The sequence below is a fragment of the Camelus ferus genome, chromosome 11 (genome assembly GCF_009834535.1).
Source record: "Camelus ferus isolate YT-003-E chromosome 11, BCGSAC_Cfer_1.0, whole genome shotgun sequence".
Taxonomy (NCBI): domain Eukaryota; kingdom Metazoa; phylum Chordata; class Mammalia; order Artiodactyla; family Camelidae; genus Camelus; species Camelus ferus.
Genome location: NC_045706.1, coordinates 48,583,649 through 48,607,512, shown reverse-complemented (window position 1 = coordinate 48,607,512; position 23,864 = coordinate 48,583,649). Strand labels below are relative to the sequence as shown.

Below are 23,864 nucleotides of genomic sequence, written 5' to 3'. Positions count from 1 at the left end.
AATGAAAGGTAGAGTTTACAAAGGTCTAGGATGACATCTGGTGTGTTGACTGTGGCCAGCCTTAAATCTAGTTATTGCCGTTTGAAAGGAGCTGCTGTAAGCCAGGTCTCAAAAAAGCTCCAGAAGGAAGAAAAGCTGCTTTAGTGATCTAAATGGACGCGATACTGAACTACAGGTCGGAGGATACTGACGATTACTACACGTTGCTGGGATGTGATGAACTGTCTTCGGTAAGACATTGGAGAATGCTGTTCTTTTTCACGACAGCATTTCAAGTTTTTATTTACGATTTTAATTTTGAACGTTTAGTTAACGTTGCCTGAAAACCTAATCTTGTGTTATTTTAAAGCACTTTTGGCTCTGAAGAAGTGAAGGACTTAAAGGTGTGTTGCGAGTTTACTTGAATAGTGTCCTCTTACCATTTTACGGACACTTCTGATTGAATATGTGTACTCTGGCACACGGCCATTGACTCTATTTCAAATATACCAGAAATACATATTGAAATTTTATTGTAATTGCTGTTGACAGTGTTTCACAGTTAACATAAGCTATATCTTTTTTATGGTAATTTACACTATAATTGAGATGAGATGTAGTTTTCTAGTAATTAGTGATTTTAAAATATTTTATTAAAATATGTAGTTTTATGTAAGCAGTTAAATTATATAAGCCAAAAAAATCCTTTTATGTTAACATTTCAAATTGTGTGAGGGAAATTAAGTCTTTAAAGCGTGGCTTTGAAAAAAAATGTGTGAAAACTGTAGTTGTTCACTTGATCTGTAATGGAACATTATTTTTAAAGGTTCCCCACAGACAAATATAAATGTTGTAAAAGTTTTTTAAATTATGGAAATCTCATTTATAATTCTGCCTCCCAAGAGTAACACTATTAATGTTTGGTACATTAATTTCCAGTCTTTTTTTTTAATATTTTTATTGATTTATAATCATTTTACAATGTTGTGTCAAATTCCAGTGTTCAGCACAATTTTTCAGTCATTCATGGACATATACACACTCATTGTCACATTTTTTTCTCTGTGGCCAGTCTTTTCTATATATATATATTTGAAGATATGTTTGAGAGGCTATTAAATATATTTGTTAATGCCTGCTTTTTACTCACTAACATTCTAACAAGGATATCTCCATGCTGTTAAACACTTTTCACACATATTTTAGTGATTACATAATATTTTGTTTTACTATTGTACCACAAGTGATTACTCTCTTTTGTTAAACATTTCAGTTATTTACAGTTTTTTAATATTTTAAATACTGTTGAGATGAATATGAAATATATTTCAATTATATTAAGTATATTCATATTTTATATAATAATTATTAAAATATTACTAAAATATAGCTATTATCATAAAATGTCTTAAAGCAAAATATTTTTCTATTTATCTTTGTTTCGTAAGGCTAGAGTTTAGTAATAAAATGTACTTAGTTTTGTTTGGAGACTAGAATGCGATATTGGACACAAAGGATTAAAATCTCTATCATCGTCATGCTGAGGAGGTTATTTTAGGCACTGTGTAGTTACAACACACACAAAAAACAGGTTATAATGCTCTCTTAGTTACATATTTCTCCTTTAGGATAATATGTTACTCTTGTTTACTTTGGGGGTGATTTGCTTACAGTATTTGAGAAAGCTTATTACCATTTTTACCATATGTGTTATGCATACTTTGGATTATACTCTTGCCAAATAATTTTTGAAGGAACTATTTAAATCAAAGGAACATAATTTAATTTGAGGAGTTTCACAATTTGGATGTTTTGTTTGTTTTTTTGGGTGGATAATTAAGTTTATTTATTTACTTTGATGGCAGTACTGGGGATTGAACCCAGGATCTCGTGCATGCTAAGCATGCACTCTACCCCTGAGCTATATACCCTTCCCCCTCACAACTTGGATTTTTTAAAAATATTGTCATTCTCAGTTATAAAGTAAAAGTTGTAATATCCCCTTAATTAATCTCTTCACCTATTTAGTCCTTGGTAGTTATGTTATAATCTTTTCAGTCAGAAAGAAAGAAGACTAGTTTTGAACAGATTTAAAAAAGGTCCCATTGTTTATTTGTAGTATTTATAACAGTTTTATTATGTGATTACCAGTTATAGTGGTACTTCTCTGTGTATACTGTGGCATTCTCCTATATTAAAAGGAGAATAAAAATATTTTCTTGACATTCCTTCTTCTGAATGTATTTTACTAATTCTGCCAGTGGCATGGCATGTGTAGATAACAGTCATTTATTTAATTTAAAATGAAATGACCTCACAATTTTGTTAATTCTATATGTATCTATATCTATATTGATCTATATCTTTCCCCTCTTCTTATGTGTATCCTTCTCATTTAAAAATATTTTAATGTCATTTTTTTTGTATTGTGATATTTCCTTTACTTGATTGGTATTGCATGAATTTCCTTTACTTCAAATATTCCTTGATTTGATGCTCTAAAAAAATCAACCAGAACTAAAAGCAATTTAGTAGTAACAATTTCAAAGCAACTTGATATTTTGATTCTACTTAAAACAGTTGAGTTGAGACACACACATAATTCTTTTGCTTTAGTATACAGTTCTTACACTTTAAAGCTTGTGTTGGAAATTAATTAAATGACATTTAATAGCCATGGGAGGATTTCCATGTTGTTAAGTGGAAAACAAATACTCCCCCATTCAAAACATTTACCAAAATTTGAGCCCAAATCAGTCAGCTTTATCTCCCTATATTAGATTTTACACAGAAGACACATGCTGTAAAATCTACAAAAGTCCTTATTGATGGACTAGTGGTGTAAGTCATCCTCCCTGGTGTAGATCTAATTTGATTTTTTAATATTTGGTCAACATTTCAGTAGTAATAAGAAGACTTCCTCATTTCAAGATTTTATGAACTTGAAACTGAGCATAAACTCAATAAATGGAAACATGTTTTTTTTCCTAGTCCTTTTTCTCACTGACTTCAGACTACCTGGGTTTAAATCTCAACCATTTACTGGCTGTGTGACCTTAAGAAAATTATTTAACTTTTCTATGGCTTGGTCTCCTAATCTTCAAATGGGGATAATAATAGTATGACCTCCTAGAGTTGTTGGGATTAAATGAGACATGATATATAATGTGCTTAGAACAGTGCCTGGCATATAGTAAGTTGTTATAGTTGTGGGTGTTGTTTTGTCCTCATAGTAATACTGTACACTTGGAACTTCATAAATTCATTCTATTCTATAATGCATGTTACTTTTAAAATATTTTATTTTGAAATGATTTTTAATAGAATGTTTTTAGAGCAGTTTTAGGTCCATAGCAAAGTGGACAGCAAGGTACAACAATTTCCCATATGCCCCCAGCCCCTTCCATTGATGTATGGCCTCTGTCATTCAACATCCCTAACAGAGTTACAACAGATGAACCTACATCGACACATCATAATCACCCAAAGTCCATAGTTTACATTATGGTTCACTCTTGGGTTTGTACTTCTGTGGGTCTGGACAAATGATTCATGACATTTATCCACCACCAGAGTATCATAGAGAGTAGTTTCACTGCTCTAAAAGTCCTCTGTGCTCCACCTGTTGGAATAATTTGGGGGGGGGGTAACTAGGTTTATTTATCTTTAGAGAAGTTACTGGGGATTGAACCCAGGACCCTGTGCATGCTAAGCATGCACTCTACCACTTGAGCTATACCCTCCCCTGGAATAATTTTTGACTTATAGAAAAGTTGCAACAATAATACAGAGAGCTCCTGTATACACTTCACCCAGCTTCCCTTAATGTTAATATCATATTTAATGACAGTACAATGATCAAAATCAGAAAATTAACATTGGTACAATAGTTTAACTCAACCAGTGGTCACCAAGCATTTTTTGTAAGTGACCAGATAGACAAGGTCAGCACTAGGGTGAGGCCAGCAGAGCACCTATGACACAAAATTTAAGGAGGCATTACCTCTCAGGCTTGCCCGAGTGCAGAAACCTGAGAGAGAGAGAGAGAGAAAGAGAACTTCCTTAAACCCAGGTGTCCTGCTTGTCTTATCCTGGTGTTGGCCCTGAGATAGCAAATACTTTAGACTTTGCCATATTTATGGTCTCTGTCACAGCCACTCAATTCAGCCTTGTGAGAAAGTAGCTATAGATAATATGTAAATGAATGTCTATGGTTGTCTTTCAATAACACTTTATTTTAAAAACAGGTGCTCTGTGGGCCAGAGTTAGTCGACCCCTGATCTAAAGAATAGATTTCATTCCAATTTAATCAATCTTTCTATGAATGCCTTTTTCTCTCCCAATATCTGAGCTAGGATCGTTTATCATGCTTAGTTGCTCTGTTCCCTCAGTTTCCTCCAAAATGACAAATTTTCATACCTTCCTTATCTTTCAAAACCTGGACACTTTGAAGAGTGATGGTGAGTTATTTTGTAGAAAGTCCTTCAATTTTGATTTGTTTGATGTTTTCCCATGTTTAGATTGAGGTTATGTGTTTTTGTAAAGAACATTCCAAAAGTGATGTTGTGCCTTTCTCATTTTATCATTTCAGGGGCATGTGAGGGAGATACGTCTTTTTTTTTTTTTTTTTTTTTTTGAGAGGGAGGTAATTAGGTTTATTTATCTATTTACCTATTATTATATATTTAATGGAGGTACTGGGAATTGAACCTAGGACCTTGTGCATGCTAAGCACGTGCTCTACTACTGAGCTATACCCTCCTTCTCTGGGTAGATAAGTCTTACTAACCTTGATCATTTGGTTAAGATGGGTCTGTCAGGTTTATTCTGCCAGGTTTTTACACTATAGGGTCACTACTTTCCCTTTTGTAATTAACAAATACATTGGTGATGATTCTTTGAGACGACAGTATTTCTCCTCCAAATTTCACCCTCTGATTTTAGTATCCTTTGGTAGATTTTGCCTGTAACAGTTACTGTTATGGTGTTTGCCTAATGGCAGCTTTCTCTTTTCCTCATCCTTTTACATTTATTACTTAGAATTCTTCTGTAAAGAAAAGCTGTCCCTTCTCCCACATTTACTTATTTATTCAACTATTTTTGTCACTATGGATTAACAGAGCTGTAGTATTTTATGGAGTGTAACCCAATTCTACCATTATATGTTTTGTGGCTCAAGTTCCTTCTATAGCTCATGTTAATTAACCATCATTTGATTAGAATGATGTAGGATGATCTCTCATGAAATTTATTTCAGGAATATTATTACTATCTGGAGTTTTGTGGGAAAAATCCATTTTCAAACTAAGTGGATTGAAATGATGGATGTTAATCAACCCACTTACTAAAATGAGTGTTCTCTTTTCTGCAACATATTCTGCAGCATATGCATTTCCCTCACTAGAGTCAGTTCATTCCTTTAATGAATAAATCTCAATTTTCAGAAAGCTCCTATGACACTACAATCATGTTACTGACTTAGCCAAATTCCTAGAATTGAAATTGTTGGAACAACGAGTATGAAAAAGTAAAGGACATATTAGTGTGTGTGTATGTATGTGTATGTATGTATATATATATATATAGGTACATATATATATACCAATTGCTTTCCAGAAAATATGCACCTGTTTACATCCTCACCAGGGAAGTGTAAAAGTGTTCATTTTTTTTGCACCCTCAATGACACTAGTCATTATCATTCCTTGGATGCTTTGATTTACTTGGTTATGAGTAAAGTTGGACATTTTTTGTATGTTTATTGGCCAGTAAGACAGGCAGTTTTCCAGATCATTGGACATTGGGTCAGGAAGGCATGATTCAGCGGACCTTGACATGGAGGGCCTCACTTGTCCATGGGCTGCACTTGGCACTGGGCACATAGGGTGGAATTGCCAGGAGATAAACAGAATTTGCCGAAGACGAACTAAACCACTTTACCAGTTAGTTTACCTAGAGCCAGCCTTACATAGGATATTTGTGATTAACTTTGTGAAGGTAAAACTATGAAAGGTAATGAGAGATATGGCCTAGTCTTAATTTTTAAAGATGGGATAGGAATTAAAAAATAAAACAACAACAATAGACCCCCCAAATTTTCTCCCTTTGATAGATAGGTAGGTATAATTTTATCCATTTGTGTTATTAACTGCCCCCGCCCCCCCCGAGGTGTGTGTGTGTGTGTGTGTATATATGTTAAAAATGTGTCTTGAAAGATGCAACCTGTTATCTTGAAGGGGTAAAGTTTTTTTAAAAATTCTGTATTGATAGAAATTTTTTCAAGTTTGTGAGTATTCATAAATTACTTGTTAACTAAAAAGTGCTTACTACTAGATTCTTTAAATATTTAATATTTAAATTTAAAAACAAGTCTCAATCTCAATTTTCTTTGTTATATTAGCAGGTTATGGTGACCGATGGTTAAAGGGAGCACCCAGGAAGAGGAAACATAATTAATTACAGTTCTTAGCAGGAAATCTATCTCTTCCTATTATTTCAAGGGTTTCCTCACTTAACACGCTTAACATGGAAAAGAACAGAGATATCAGTCTGGGCTGTAAACATACTCATATTTAATACAGCCTGTCTTTGTTAAAAGTGAAGAAATTTTTTATGAGAATTGATTAAGGATGACGTAGAGCTGATAAAAATACGTTTCTCACATGAATCTTATGATAATATTGAGCTGAACAGCTTGAGAATTCACTTCTCAAACAAAAGGTAATTTGTCACCTCACACCAGCCAGAATGGACATCATTATAAAGTCCACAAATGATAAAAGCTGGAGAGGGTGTGGAGAAAAGGGAACCCTCCTACATGGCTGGTGGGAATGTAGTTTGGTGCAGCCATTATGGAAAACAGTATGGAGATTCCTTAAAAAACTAAAAGTAGACTTACCATATGATCCAGCGATCCCACTTCTAGGCATATATCTGCAGGGAGCTCTAATTCGAAAAGATACATGCACCCCAATGTTCATAGCAACACTATTTACAATAGCCAAGACATGGAAACAACCTAAATGACCATTGACAGATACCTGGATATAGAAGTTGTGGTATATTTATGCAATGGAATACTATTCAGCTATAAAAAAGAATAAAATAATATCATTTGCAGCAACATGGATGGACCTGAAAATCATCATTCTAAGTGAAGTATGCCAGAAAGAGAGAAAAATACCATATCACTCATATATGAAATCTTAAAAACAAACAAACAAACAAACAAAAAGACACAAAAATGAACTTATCTACAAAGCAGAAACAGACTCACAGACATAGTAAACAAACTTATGGTTACTGGGGGGAATGGGTGTGGGAAGGGATAAGTTGGGAGTCTGAAACTTGTAAACACTAACTACTAGATATAAAATAGAATAATACTATATATAAAATAAAGTAACAGATTTTTTTTCTGTATAGCACAGGGAACTATATTCAATATCTTGTAGTAACCTATAATGAAAAAGAATATGAAAAAGAATATATATATATATGTATATGTGTGACTTAAACATTATGTTGTACACTAGAAATTGACACATTGTAAACTGACTGTATTTCAATTAAAAAAAAAAATAAAAAAGAAGAAAAGAGGTAATTTGCTTTCCTAGTAAATACAGAACTTGTTAATAGGTCCCTAACCCTGAAGAATTTGGCCGTGTAAAACAGTTTGTTAAAATTATTGGATTTGAATTCCAACTGCTTAGTTAACCAAAAACTCAGCTTTTCAAGTAACTAGCTAAATGACTTCAGACAAGTTTCTGAACCACCGAGTTTTTTTTGCTTCTTTTTTTTTTTAATTGTACTATAGTCAGTTTATAACGTTGTATCACTTTCTGGTATGCAGCATAATGTTTCAGTCACACATATATATACCTATATTCCTTTTCATATTCTCTTTTATTATAAGTTACTACAGGATATTGAATATAGTTTGAACCACTGACATTTAATAATAGCTACTGAGCCTAAGTGTGATCAGGCTTTGTGCTAAGTGCTCAGCTTATGTTATTCATGTAATGTAAAGATGAGGGAACTGAGGCACATAGAAATTACATAACTTGCCTAAAGTCTCTGGGCAGAACTGGGATTTGAAATGAAGCAATCACATTCCAAGAACCACATAACCACTGTTGTATCCTGCTGCTGACACTGCAATTATAATGAATAAAGCAAATCTTGATAATTCATGATAAGGATTATGATGGGTGAGAGAAATCAAATAAAATCATAGGTGGCCATCAGACCTCATTTTAGTTTGGGCTGAAGTCTCTGTTTTCCGAATTAAAATCTCTAACCACATTGTTTATTGGTAGCAAAATTATCAAGTTTGTCCTTTTCTTTAAATTGTGAAAAAAAATTTCCTTCTAATCTCATTGAGATATAATTGACATAATAGCACTGTGTTAGTTTAAAGTGTACAGCATAATGATTTGACTTCTGTACATCATGAAACGATTACCACAACAAATTTACTGAATGTCCATCATCCATACAGATACAAAATTAAAGAAATAGATTTTTTTTTTACCTTGTGATGAGAACTCTTAGGATTCACTCTCTTAACAATCTTCATGTATAACAAACAGCAGTGTTAACTATATTTATCATGTTTTATGTTAACATTTCTAATACTTATTTATTTTATAACTGGAAGTTTGCATCTTTTGACTACCTTTATCTGATCTCCCCACCCTAAATTGTGAAATTCTTAATAAAAAAGAAAAGGACCAAAAGGCAGAAAGAAAGAACTTTATAATGGGTAATTTATAAACCAAACAGTCATCTTGAATAATGAATGGTGGCTAAGCATTTTTTGAAAACCTCAGATGTGTGAACACATCTTTCATATATTCTTAGGATAAACTTATCTGACCATTTTTGACATTTAAATATATTGAACTCATAGGTGTCTTGGGCCATCATCTAAACACAGTAACAAGTTAAATTGTCATCACAGACCACTGTTGGAATAGGATCTTGCATTGGATGCTTTCTGAATTTTGTTATGGAGGCAGTAATTTCTTAGATGAAAAAGTCAAACTACAAATACAAGGATCAAAATGAAAAGTTGGGTGATCACAGCTATTTTTGGAAGGACTGATGCCGAACTTCTTCCTTTATGCCAGTCAAGTTGGATTCCTTACTTCGAACATTGTTTCTCACTTTAGGTTGAACAAATCCTGACAGAATTTAAGGTCAGAGCCCTGGAATGTCATCCTGACAAACATCCTGAAAACTCCAAAGCTGGTAAGTGTTAGATAATAACTGTTTCTCATGAAAATGTACAGCATACAGATCTAAAAAGCCATTGAATGGTAACGTCATTTTCTTTTCTCTGTTATGCTCAAACTCTTTCATTCAATACCAAAGAATATTTTTGCTTTACTGGATGGTAGGAGAGGAGGGAACTGGGTAGGATCTTATCTCTAATAGTAGTCATTTAACATCCATTTATCTTTCTGCTATCATGATTTAAAAGTCATCCAGTTTATGCCTTATTTCACCAGTCCTTGAGTGTTAACATGACTTAAATATGTTTATAACTAGGTGATTGTCTTGATGAGGAACCTAGCTGTGTTTTCTTCATTTTGAGGTCCTGAATAGGTCCATATAGAATATATAATAATATTTTCATACTTTTTTTCTTATCATAATTGATATTCTATTATCATAAATTTATACATAAATGCTTTTGTGTATCTCAGCTTGAAAAAATACAAGCAAACCAATACTTCCCTTTCACCCAGTTTTCAATTTATCCCAGTCTGACTTGCTCTTCACCTTTCTAGGAAATGGCTCTTGTCACCAAAAGACTTCCTGGCTGCCAAATCCAGTGGTCACCTTGTAGTCCTTATCTTCCCTGAACTTGTTCAGAAGTTGGCACTGGTGACCACACTCACCGTCTTGAAGCACTCCTTTCTCTCAGCTACCAGGATATGCACTCATGCTTTTCCTCCTACTTCTTGGGCTGCTCCTTTTGTCTCCCTTGTGACTGCTTCCATTCTGTCCTCAGTTTCTCTTCTAACCTCTCTTTGGGGCTTACTCCCCATTCTCCCTGGAGTTTTATCCATGTCTGTGGCTTCAGTCATCAGTTATTTGTTGATGGCTCCCAAGTCTGTCCTTAACCCAGTTCTCACTTCTCACTTTCAGACTGTAGTTTTGACTGCATTTTTGAAATCTCCTTCTGGAGACATTTTGAAGTCACTCTGTCAAGAACTGGACTCATTATTCATTCTTCTCTCACCTCTCTAAAATCTTGCTCATTTTTCAATGTTTTCCCATCTCAGCAAATGGCATCACCATCCATTCAGTTGGTCAGGCGAAAATCTGTCTCCTTTCCCTGCCTCACGTCTACATCTGGTGGATTACCAGGTGCTGGTGGTTTACTTTCCACATCTCTCTCCTGTTGGTCCTCTTCCCTCCACCCTCATAGCCACTACAGTAGGTAAGCCATTGTCATTTCAGCACCCCTTTAATTGCTTCACACTGCAAATAGTGGTCTTTATTTCTAACTACAGAAAAAAATTGAAAGATTTAATATGTACAAAAAGGTATAAAGAATACTATAACAAAAGCCTATCTATCTACTACCCAGATTAAAACTTTACCAATGCAGTTGAAGTTTCTTGTGTATTCTGACCCTGACTTTGTCCTCAGGGTAGGCAATACTATCTTAAATTTGATGACTGTGTTTACTATATGTATATTCTATAGGTATGTGTATAGTATATGTATACACATGATTTTTCTATAAGAAAATATGGTGACTGAGACCTGTCTATTACTCTACATTGTACAAAAGGTACACTCCAAACCCCTCTTCATTAAAATTTTTTTTCCTCATCTTAAAACTCTTAATTAATTTTCTCTAGAAGCCATTGATCCCTTTGATTTGTAGTAACAGGTCACTTTCCAATATATGAAGTCAGGTTTTGTTAGACATTTAACTAATTATTATTGCTCATTTGATTTTTCCCCTTTTTATTAAAGCATAACTTGTTTAAGGCAATGTGAACAAAGTGTAAGTGTAAACTTGATATATTTGTGTCTACATGTAACCAGTTTAACCACTGCCCAGATGAAGTAGAACATTTCCAGCACCCCAGGAAAAGTCCCTTGTCATGTCCTGTTCAATGTCAGCACCCTCTCCCATTTTTGAACTGCTATCATCATTGATTCGTTTTGCCTGGTTTTGAGCTTCATATAAATGGAATCATACAGTCTATACTGTTTTGTGTGTGGCTCCTTTTGCTTTACCTTACATCTGTGATATTTACCCATATTGTGCGTGTAGCAACAGTTCATTCTTTGTCATTGCCGGGCCTCTAGGCACAATCCCCTTCATGTTGTGCTCTCCCTATTTATCTCTCCATCCTCATTTTCTCTCCACCACCATGCCTACCACCCCATGTTCTAGCCTCTCAGAACTGCCTTGATTCCCTAATGTGCCCTGCTTTCAACTCTCCAGACTTTTATGCCTGTTGCTTCCTCAGCCTGAACACCCCCAAGGCCTGCACACCTCCCTGCTTTGCTTTGATTACCTGGGTCATGCTCCCAACTCAGGTCTCGGCTTAGCCATCACTTCCTCCGGGAAGTCACATGTGCCCCAGCTCCCCACAGCACCTACACGTATGTCAGGCAGCCAGCTGTGTATCATGTGGTCTCCTTGTTACCTGTTTGCCTACTAGTCATACTGGAAGCTCAGTGAGACTGGGCTCCTGCTTATCTTATTCACAGTGCTATGCCCCACACCTAGAATAGCACCAGCCTCGGAGGACAGCTACTTTGTGCAAATAATTTCTTGAATAAGTGCAAAAATGAATTGATAAACATTTCTATAGGAGACATATTAATTACCTCTCTAAACTGGAGTTAATATTAAAATAGATGTCCTAACATAAAAGTGTAAAAATTTGATAAGCTTTCAAAAAAAACCCTACCACCACAGGTTGTTCCTTAACTGGGTTCTTTTCCAGTGAAGCATGGCTCTGAGTTGTTTCTCTGTCCCTGACAGTTTCTGTTCAGGACACATGATGAGTCACTGTGTAATCATTGCCATTCTAGTTGCCATAGTGATGAGAGTTTTCATGTAAGGACTACCTCAAGGCTTCTTGTTCAGAGAAACCACTGGACTGTGTACATATTGTTTAAAATGAAAAGGTACACAGACATCAGTATCTTCCCTTGTCAGGCTTGCAGCTGGTAGATGATTCAACCTTTGGTTTAATTAATTCAATTCAAATCTGGTTAAGCATCCATTTACTCAGTTTGGATTAACATGACTTTCTGAAGATGTAAGTGTTTTTTAACATACTTGGAGAAGGCTTAAGGTTACTGATAAAAATATTTAAAAATGTGAAACAGTCACCCTGATACTGAATTTTAGCTTGACCAAAATACAGTGGACAGATTTTGAAACATATTTCATTAGGGTGAAAGTCTAGCCTATAGAGCAATTGCAGGTAGAAGAAACTGAACTGGTATATATACCTTTTTGGTTTGCTAAATGTAGTCCCAACCATTGTCATTGCAATGACTGATATATTAGCACAATGGAGAAGTAGATATGAACACAGGCTTGTCTGTCTGGATTGCTCCTAGCTCCCACTAATGAGCTAGTTCATCTTGGGCAACTTCTTTGAGCCTTTGCATTCTCATAGGTAAATGGATAGACTAATAGTATATTATTACTTCATGTGTCTGCTGTGAGGACTAAATGAGAGATTTTGCATGCAGGAAGAACTAAATGAATGGTGGCAATTATGATTCAGTGGATTTTCTTTTCTTGTTTTTAAGCCGTATTCCAAGATAAAAATTTAACAAAATGGGATAGTTTTCTTTTTTGTAACTAAACATTAGATCTTTCTTATTCTCATTAAAACAAAATCTAAAGCTTTATGATATCCATTCTCTGCAGTTGTGGGTGATGTAGGCAGGACAGGTTGTGCTATAGAAATTGTGTCACTGAGAACAAAATCTTCTGGCTGGTGCTCATGCCTGTCCCATGTGTGAAACAGTTAACTGTTTCAGGCGAACCATTTATTAACTTCTCTTTGACCACCCCCTTTTGAAAGGGATTTCAGACTGCATTAAGGACTTGTGAAATGGTATTTTTGTTACTGTTTTGCAGGCGTCAGAGACATTTGAATATTTGAAGAAGGGAAACTCTTTGTCTCTTACTAACAGAAATCTTTTAATGTCTCAATATTTTTCTACTTTAAAAACTCTTTATTGCTTTTTTCCCTTAGAATAAAAATAACATACAGTACTAAATAATGTTGAAAATGAAAGTCTGGTCTTATCTCTCTTTGCCAGAGAACCACTATTAACAGTGTGTGTATTTTCCTTCAGATTTTTTTCAAAGTACGTTCTAACATCATATTATTATTATTATTTCTCAAGAAATTGTAAGGGGCCTACATTTAAAATGTGGCTGTAATAATAATACAAATTATATTGTGAAATATGAACTTAATTTCTGTAGTTTCAAATTAGACCTAGAAGTCAAATCAGAATGTTTCTTAAAGTTTCCATCGTCAGTTGCTCAGTATAAGCTTATAAAATGAGCTCTCTCTTCCCAGAACTGGTAAATGTTTATCTGGTATGATTCATTTGATTAGCTCATATATTGAAGGACAAATATAAAGCCAAACTCATTTTTATTAAATGTGGTAAAGAGTATGGAACAAGGAAAAGGCTACGTAGCAGGAAAGGGAAGGTCTCTTGCTTTCTGCTTATCAGCTGCTGTTGAGGGATTGACATCAGAGTAATTCTTTCATTCTGAAAACTCTGGAAAATGAGGCCAACAATAATGTGCAAAGAGAAGGTGACTCAGAGATAAAAAATGTAAATCTGCTCTAGTAGTAACTGACATGTGCATCCATGGTAATCATTTAATGAGCTTTTTATTCCTGTTGGAAAAAGTGACGTCTCATTTGTACAGCGGGACATTTACATTGTTGTCAGCAACGGAAGGATTGCTCACTGGAGCTAGCAGCTATAGCAAGATGTTTTTTATGTGTTTGTTTTCCTGTAGCTTTCAGTGGCCCCATCTTTAGGGTCTTCCCTTTAATCCACTAATTGCTACTACCTCCAACAGTGATAGTCAATGTTTAATGGCCAGTTGAGTACCTGCGCTGCCCACCTTCGGACAGGGTTGCTGGAGGTTCCTTGCGGTGGCAGGCAGTATCTCTGGCTGCTGGAGGAACACTCTAAGTGGTGGTGTTTGGAGGAGGAGTGCTCAGGATCAGGAGCTCTTTACCAACTGGGGTACAGAAGTGTTTCAGTAGTTTCACAGCTGGTAAGGAGGTGCCCTCAGTATTGACTGTACATTTGCCCTAACATCTTCCGTTTCAGAGGATCTTGACTGCTTCTCATGAGGTAATTTTAAGCACTATCAGGATAATTTAAATTACTTTTCTCAGTGATACTATTAAAAGGTAACTAATTCACAAAGTGTTTTAAGGGTATGTGTCAATTCTTTGGTGCTTAGAGCTCCGGGAATAGCATTATATGAATATCTTTATATTCACTGAAAAGAGGAAGCAAGCATTCACTCATTCATTCATTGAACAAATGCTTTTGAGCACCTGCTACACTGCTCCAGTGGAAGGGATGTCGCAGAGAACAAAACAGATTAAGTGTCTGCCCTCATGGAGTTTGTATTCTCATAGAGGAGATAGATCATAATCAAATAACTATATATAATGTCCGGGGGTAAGTACTATGAAGAAAAGTAAAGTAGGGCAGGCAAGGGAGATAAAGGAATGGGGCTGAGGTGGCAGGCAGTTATTTTATGTCGCATGATCAGTGAAAACTCCATCCACAAGACAACATCTGAGCTGGTATCTGAAGGAAGTAAGCCATATGAGTCCTTGGGGTAAAAAAGTGTTCTTGGTAGAAAAGACAGCAAGTGACAAGTCCTGTGGCTGGAGTGTGCTGGGTGTACTCAAGAAACATCAGGGAAGCTACTGTGGCTGTAGCGAGAGAGATGGGAAAAGTAAAGAAATGAGGTCACAGAAGGAAGGGATGGGTCAAGGACAGGCAGAGCATGCCTGGCCTACTAGCCATGGTAAGAATTTTCGGTTTAATTCTAAGAGAAATAAAAAGTCATTGGATGTAATTTTGAGCAGAGGAGTGGTATTATATGACTTATTTTTTTAAAAAATCAGTCTGACTGCTGCGTACAAAATAGACTGAGACAAAGGCAGGGAGGACAGTTGAGAAGCTAGTGTAATAATCCAGCCAAGAGAGGACGGCGGCTTGGACCAGAGTTTTGGCAGTGGACGTGGGGACAAGAGGTCAGATCTTGGGCATATTTTAAAGGTAGAGCCAAGATGGTTTGCTAATGAATTAGAAGTGAGATGTGAGAGAACAGCCAAGGATGACTCAGTGTATAGAAGACGAATGAAGCCCTGACCAAGCAGAACCAGTCTTGCCTCTGTATTTCTCTTTATCACCTGTGTCATCAGCACCTGGACTAGCACCTGGTACATCACTGGAGCTCAGTAAAGGGAGTGGCTAAACTGGAAGCCAGGTACTTTACATACATAATCTCACTTGTCCTTAGGATACACTTTACAAAATGAGGAAACTAAAGCTTGATGACATGAACTGACCCAAGGTTACATAGCTGGTAAATAGCAGAGACATATTTCAGTGAGAAAAGTTTGATTGTGCTGGAGTATAAAATAACTCCTGCAAGAGATTAGTGCTCATTTCTTAATTTGTCTTCTAGTGGAGACTTTTCAGAAACTGCAGAAGGCAAAGGAGATTTTGACTAATGAAGCGAGTCGAGCCCGCTATGACCACTGGCGAAGGAGCCAGGTGTCGATGCCTTTCCAGCAGTGGGAAGCTTTGAGTGACTCGGTGAAAACGGTAGGTTTCTCTCTGGGATGAAGTGAATTTATGAAGCTCAGGCTGCCCGTGAATTAGACTCATGCAGTAGCCTAAAGAGGCAATAGACAAGGGGAGAAAGAAGGCCAGGAAGCTAATAGAATCTGGATATAACACAGTGTCTGCAAAATCCTGTGAAGGGAAATTCAGTGGATCGAGGCCGGAAGAGCCTCTGACTACGTTTGTCAGTCTCTTTGTCTGTAAGACCCAGTATATGTATGTGCTCCCCATTATCATTTACTGTTTTAAACATTCTGATAACTGTGCTTCTTAAGTTGCTCATATAATACTGCTGAATTTTGAACCATTGCAAATTCACATTCTCCATCTTTTTAGTTCATATGAGCCTGTTCTCTCTTCAAGGGTTATAATTTAAATAAAAAGCAGGGCCTGATTAATCAAAGAAAGCTGTAAATTATTTGTAAATTATTCCTGTTATAAATTCTGGTGAAAGAATTGTTAGATAGATGCGGAGATTTTTTTGAACTGTTGTGTTATTTTCCTTCATGCCATTAAAAAAACTAAATATAAAAATAATCTCTATATAAGTGCTATGTTATATAATTATTTTGTTCTTACATGGACCTTTGTAGATTGCAGAGAAAATATAATTTTAAAGGTTTACACATTCTTAGGCATGATATTTTATGTGGCTTTTTTTTTTTGTACACAGGGACAGTTTTCTATAACATGAGACTTAGAATACAGAAGTTACCTTATAAGGAAGTCTTCAGGGACACTTGTTAGAATTAGTCTAAAAGTGATTCACATCTCTTAAATTGCAGCCCTCCAGGGTTACATTTAGATTCCTTCTTAATAGTTTTTATGTTAAGAAGACTTGAGCAAAATGGGTTTTTTTTCACTGATAAAAAGCCTGTAACAGTGATGGGGAGGGTCTTTGAAGTAATGCGGAAGAACAATGCAAAACTCTCAAAGTATAGTTAAACCCACTCTATTTAACAGGTAAACTGTTTCCTTCATCTCTTTTTGGAATGTAGTGCATAGTCATATGATTTGTTTAAGGTGGGTTAATTATTTATGAAGGACTAACCACAGGGTTTTGATTATATACACAAAATATCTAGAGAGAATCTTTAAAAAAGTAGTGACAGCCTCCTTCACTCAAAAATAAGAATTTTTTCTTTTACATTGTGTACATCCAAAATTCCTTAAAATATTTTTAACACAGCAAACTCTCAAACTCTCTTTCTTACTCTGTATTCATCTATTTTTCCTTTCATTTATCCATCTGTCCATACAATTTTAAACATTTTAATAGGAAATACATATATAGGACACAATGTGAAAAAGGTACAAACTGGTATTTGGGGAAAAGTAACTGTCTCTTTGTTCCATTTTTGTTGTTGTTGTCTTATTAAATCTTTTTTTTTTCTTAATGAAGTATAGTCAGTTTACAATGTTGTGTCAACTTCTGGTGTACAGCATAATGTTTCAGTCATACATACATACATACATACATACATACATACATTAGTTTTCAAATTGTTTTTCATCATAGTTACTACAAAATATTGAATATAGTTCCCTGTGTTATACAGAAGAGACTTGTTTATCTATTTTATATATAGTAGTTAGTATATGCAAATCTAGAACTCCCAATTTATCCCTTCCCACCCTTTTCCCCCCTAGTAACCATAAGTTTGTTTTCTATGTCTGTAAGTCTGTTTCTGTTCTGTAAATAAGTTCATTTGTGTCTTTTTTAAAGATTTCACATATGAGTGATATCATACGGTATTTTTCTTTTTCTTTCTGGCCTACTTCACTTAGAATGACATTCTCCAGGTCCATCCATGTTGCAGCAAATGGCATTATTTTATTCTTTTTTATGGCTGAATAGTATTCCATTGTGTGAATACACCACAACTTCTTTATCCAGTCATTGTTGATGGACATTTAGGTGGTTTCCATGTCTTATGGACAAGACTTTTTATCTCTGGCTCCTTTTATTTACCATAATGTTTTCAAGGTTTATCCATATTGTAGCACTTCATTCTTTTTTATGGCCAAATAATAATGTTTCATTGTATGGATATACCACAGTTTTATTTATCCATTCATGAGCTGATGGACATTGGATTGTCTCCATCTTTTGCCTCTTGTGGCTAGTGCTGCTATGGACATTTGTGTGTAAATTTTTCTTTGAACACCTGTTTTCAGTTTTTTTTTTAATATACTTAGGAACTGAATTCTGGGTCATATGGTAATTTTATGTTTAATTTTCTGAGAAAACATCTAATTCTTTGAATCTCTCTGATGCTGGTCCCTTTGCTCTGTACCATGATACGAATTTCTCCTTACATCATTAGTCTTTCAAATCAGTGAGGATTAATTGATTAATATCTGAATTAATTGATTAATATCTGGCTAATTGTCAAGTATAACATTTTGTTAATCAGCATGATAATAGGAGGTCAGGTGTTACCATATATTGAACTTTAAATATAGAAACTATATAATATTGATTTTATGTTATATGTCTGCTTTTAATTAATGTAGTCAATGCACTGGGCTGTCAGAGGTAAAAAAGATCTGATGCTGGAAGAATCTGATGAGACTCATACCAACAAAACTGAAAATGAGGAATGGAATAAGCAAAAAGAAATAAAGAAAGAGGAGCTGGGTTCAACCACAGAGGAAATGGAGCAAAAAGAATCCCAGTCCCTGGAGAAGTCATTCTCCCCACAAAGTCCAGATTCTCCAAGTAAGTCATGTCATGGAGCTTTGCAGAATGGAGAAGGTCTGAAATTAAAAGGCTCAGTTTATCTTGTATTTATTCTCAACCTTTCCAACTGCATACTAGTGCCAAATATAAGGGTTGATTTAGCACCATAAAAGATAGTTACATAGAACTGATGCAGAAGCTAGATGATATTATTCTTTAATACATTCTTTGTAAGGGAAAACTTGAGACATTTCTGGGGTGGGATTGTCTTCTGCTTTACTAAAATAACACTAGCTAACATGTGTTGGGTGTTTAATATATGCAGGAATGTTCTTTACAAATATTACTCTACATCTAGTATCTCATTTAATATTAATTTTACTTATATTAATTTATTTAATTCTCACTATAAGTCTGTGAGGTTGGTACCAATATCATTCTCATTGTACAGATGAGAAAACTTAAGTCTAGGGAAGTTGAATAATTTTCTCAAGGTTATCCAGCTTGTATGTGATGGGGAAGGGGTCTGAACTAAGGCAGTTTGGCTGCAGAGTCTGTGTTCTAAGGCATTGCACTATCCTGAGAAGATTCCTTATCTGTAAGTAGCTCTGCAGACATTCTGATGTGTGTATAGATCCACTGAAGCAAGATATTACAGAGGTCAGACTCTTGGCTCCCAAGCTATACTACCTGGGTTCACATCCTAGCTCTACCATCTGTTATCTGTATTACTTGGTAAAAGTTACTTCTCTACAGCTTAGTTTCCTCATCTACAAAATAAAGATCAGAATGTTATCTTCTCATAGTGTTATAATGAGGATTAAATGAGGAGATCCATGCAAAATGCTTAGCCCGGTGATTTGCCTACGCAGGCCCCGGGTAACTGTTAGGTATTGTTATCATTTCTTTGTGTATCTGACCAGCTCACTGTGTTTCTCTTGCACAGGTGTGTTATGTACACACACTGTAACTATCCTCCAAATTCTTGATTCTCAGGGTTGTGATATAACATCCCTTTAGAATGTATCCTTTAAGCAGAAGCTTCCTGAAAGTCCTGAAACACGAATTATAAAAACAAGATAATAAGACAGTTTGTGGTGAACTACAGTCTTTCTAGAAACAATTAATTCAAAACTCTTTGAAGATAACTTTTACACGCTTACTATTTGTTGGGAATAAAGATCCTTAGAACCTGATTCAGGTGTCCCTGCTGGCTGCCTGAGAGATCCCTGGGTAGAGTCTGCAGTTGATTGCATCAGACCCATTCTGGAAATGGTTATGTAACAAACTGATCAAAGCAGAAGCCCTAGTGTTGGAAAAAGTGTTTTGGCAAACATACACCTACAAACACCCACGCACATGCAAATGTGTCTCCATTCAGCCTTGGAATATTCAGATACCTGCTTCCTGAACCCCTAGGGCCTCCCTGTGGCTTTCTGTTTCAGATTCAGTCCTGGTCTGAGTTCACCAGAATCGAGAGGTTTGATGACTTCAGAGACTCACACTGAGGCCCCACTTAAATCTCTCTCATAAGATTCTATAAAACTTTCCCTTTCTTTTAAAAAATAGTTATTTAGATATTAAAAAACCCACCAAGTAATATAAGCTTGTCATTAAAGATTCAAAGAATCATATATAGACAATAACTTAGTTCTACCTCGATGTCCCATCCTTTTCTGCTTCTACTTCCTGAAATAACCAGTACAGAAGCCCATGTGTGTCTCCTTCCACAGTTTTCTATGCTAAAAAAGGAAGGCCCATTTATTAGGGCTTTACAAGTAAAGAATGGAGTTACACTTTACACATTCCTCTCTGTTTTAGAGTATCTAGGAGTGCAGACTCGGAACCAAAGCCTAGCTTTTCCCACAGATAAGTTGTGTGACCTTGGGCAAGCAGGTTAACCTCTCTGTGTCTGCATTTTCTTATTTCTATGTAATGGTTAAAATATTAGTGTCTACCTTGTAAGGTCTTTTTGAGAAGTAATTAACATACATAAAATATTTAGGCCATGGGGAGAGTATAGCTCAGTGGTAGAGTGCATACTTAGCATGCACGAGGTCCTGGGTTCAATCCCCAGCACCTCCATTAAAATAAATAAATAAATAAATAAGCCCCCCTAATTACCTCCCAAATAAAGATAAATAAAAATTTTTAAAAATATTTAGACCAGGTACATGGCCAGTGCTTTTTTTAGTGTTAGCTTTTATTACTATGGGACTTCTCCTTAGACTCATATTTAGAATGAACTCATTGGTTTTAACAGCTGATAAGTATTCCATAGTGAAGATATATTTACTGAGAATAAATTGTGATGCCAGTTTTGAAGTGTATTCTCTTCCTGTCATTGAGGAATGAAGTGGAGGGGGTAAGAGGAGAGAGGATCATTGTTCTGAGAAGCTGCTGTTGGAGAATAAGAATTACAGAATTTTGCTGAAGTCTGCATTTACCAGTATTTTCTTAATATTGTTTAAGAGGTTATTGACTGTTCTGAACAGTGCCTTAAATTTGGGGTTTCATATGCCAAGGTGCAGTTGCGTGATTATTTTATTTTACTGCAGCATAAATTTTTATAACGTCAGCATTTAAGACATATTATTCATGTCAGCTTGACCAAGTCCCAAGTGGCTTCTCACATAACTTTTCAGCTTTTTTTCTTAATTTCCTCAAGCAGTGCATGATATTTACTTTGGAGTTTGCCTTTTGATGCCTCTTTTGTGATAAGCATCCATCAAATAGCCCTCATTATTTTCTGACTTTATGGAGCACGGCATCTGAAAACCCGTGTGTGAGACAATCTTACTTTTACTTTCTTTTTGTTTAAATATGCAATAAATATGCCTCCCCCCAAAATACCATTCTAGAATCAAAGAGTTTTGTATAACATCCTGGAGTAAAAAGAAAAAAAATCAAACATAGCAGATGCTGTCGGTGTGCCTCTATATCCTCTGGGCATCTACGTTCCCAGGCATTGCCAACCCTATGGCTCCCACCAGAGGGCTTTCTCTGTCAGTGGAGCTGGCTTGGCAGCAAATGAGCAGGCAGGTGCCAGGGAGTAAACACTCTGTGGGTGTAGCCATCAGGCAATAATGAATGGGAATGGGAGGCTAAACCGCCCAGCTCCTTTACCTCTCAAGTGGAATAACTGAGGGGTTTTTATATTGTCTCTCAGGTTCCCCAGGGGGATCACACCCCAGTCATCAAGGGTAGTAACTTCCTGCTAATGTACCTTTTATAGACTTGGTTCCCTTCCCCACATCCCTACCAAGGTCTCCTGGGATCACCTCCCAAATTAGTCACTTGCATAAAATTCTTGTCTGCGGTCTATTTCTAGGAGAACCCAAACTAGAAAATGTCTTTTTCAAACTACAAAAATAATATGAATTTAGTGTAGAAGTGTGAAAAAATATGGTAAAGAAAAAAAAAAGAGAAAATACAATAACCTGTAATCTTACCACTCAGAGAAATATTTATTATTGATATTTTGGTATATTTTTAGATATGTTAGTATACCTAAACTAAAAGGATATTACTGTACATGTTTTGTGTGCTTGTTTCAATTACAGGTTGCAGATACAACTTCCTTTTTGCTTTTTCCCCTAATGCAAATTCTTTAGATTTCTTTTCTCTGATAATTCTAAAGAAAGTGCAGATCCAGTTTTTCTGAGATAAATACTGTCAACTATTCTGTGTACCTTTTTGCTGACTAGATATCCAGATAATATTTTAAAATATCAATGAAAGCATATTTTATATATAATCTGTAATCTGCTTTTCATTAGCAATATTATAAACATAAAAATGGTACAAGGTATACTTGTTCATTGCAGAAAAATAAGAAAAGGTATAAAAGTGAAAATCACATCTCTAACATCTATAACTACTATTAACATTTAGGGGTAATTCCTTGAAGATTTCAAAAAAAAATTTTATTTTACATAAATACCCATGTAAATAATGAATTTAGGAATGAGATCATATTGTCTAAACTGTTTTCTAACTACCTGTCACTTAGCAATATGTTATGAGCATTTTTCTATGATGATAAATATTAAAAATCGTTAATGACTATTAAAGCCTTTTAACCAGTTTTCTCTTGCTGAAGATTTAGGTTGTTCCTTGATTTTTAAACATTTATAAATGGTATCATAATAAATATCCCTACAGTTAAACCCTTGAGCACATACATGATTATTTCATTAGGATAAATTTCTAGAAGTAGAATCATTGGGTTTAAGGTTTATACATTTTAATGAGTTTGATAAATATTGCCAGACTGCCTGCTAGAAAAGTTTTGCCAATTTACACTTCCTCCAGTAGAGAAGGAAAATGACCTTTTCTCTAATTTTCAACTAAGTTGTTTATTAGAATAAAAAAAACCTTACTACTGTGGATTAAATTATTTGTATTTCTAGGGATCCTTTACCATTGACCTTTTACTTTTGGCAGATGTTTCAAAGTAGTTTCCAATTTCTTTGCTGGTAAATTGTCAAAATCCCCACCACTGGGGCATCTATAAATAACCTTTTATTATTAAGCATTTAGACATGTGAGGTCCTCTCATCCATATAAACTAATTCCTGTTCATAAGGATTCAAAAATCTGCTTAGGTTCGTCCATATCTGTAAGATATTAATAACTCACACCAAAGACTTACCCTCATATTTTACTTATTGTAGATCTTATCAACAAGCTGTTTTACTATTACAAGCTTGACTTTTCCTACCTGATTTTAAAGTCTTCTTTCTTCTAACAATTTTTCAGATATGAACTGTTGGCACCTTCGTTTCCGCTGGTCTGGGGATGCTCCTTCAGAACTACTGAGGAAATTCAGAAACTATGAAATATGAAATGTCCCTGCTCCGTAGAGGAGAGGGAGAGAGAGAGAGAAAGAGAGAGAGCAAGATCATTCCCTGTGCAGCCAACATGCAATCTTTGTTTAAATCTTTAAAATGTCATGTTTATGAATCGCTGAGTACCAATTCATTCCTCTATCCTTGAACCCAGTCTCTCAATGTGTTTTTTAAATGAGAAAATTTTCAGAAGATTAGTTTCTTTAAATATTTGAATAAATTAAGGATTTTAGATCTAGAATAGATTGTATTATGTGCATTTTCCTGTTAATGTTATTTATAGAAATCCATTTTAAAAATCGATCTCTGTATTTAAATATTTCCTTGAGATATCAGGATCTCTATTCATACTGGATGTACAAAACTGTTTTCTGACTCTGGACTTTAAATGAAATGTGAAATTACTTGTCTAAACACCATTGAATGAAATAAATGATTTTCCCAAAGTT

At 35.2% G+C, this 23,864-nt stretch overlaps 1 protein-coding gene across 1 annotated transcript; it reads left to right on the top strand.

Moving 5' to 3' along the window:
• DNAJC12 (DnaJ heat shock protein family (Hsp40) member C12) lies at positions 1–23,864 on the top strand. Its single transcript, XM_014556307.2, has 5 exons — positions 1–230; positions 9,156–9,234; positions 15,725–15,864; positions 18,400–18,604; positions 23,327–23,864. The coding sequence occupies exons 1-5, from the start codon at positions 153–155 to the stop codon at positions 23,410–23,412; spliced, it is 588 nt and encodes a 195-aa protein (XP_014411793.1). The 5' UTR covers positions 1–152; the 3' UTR covers positions 23,413–23,864.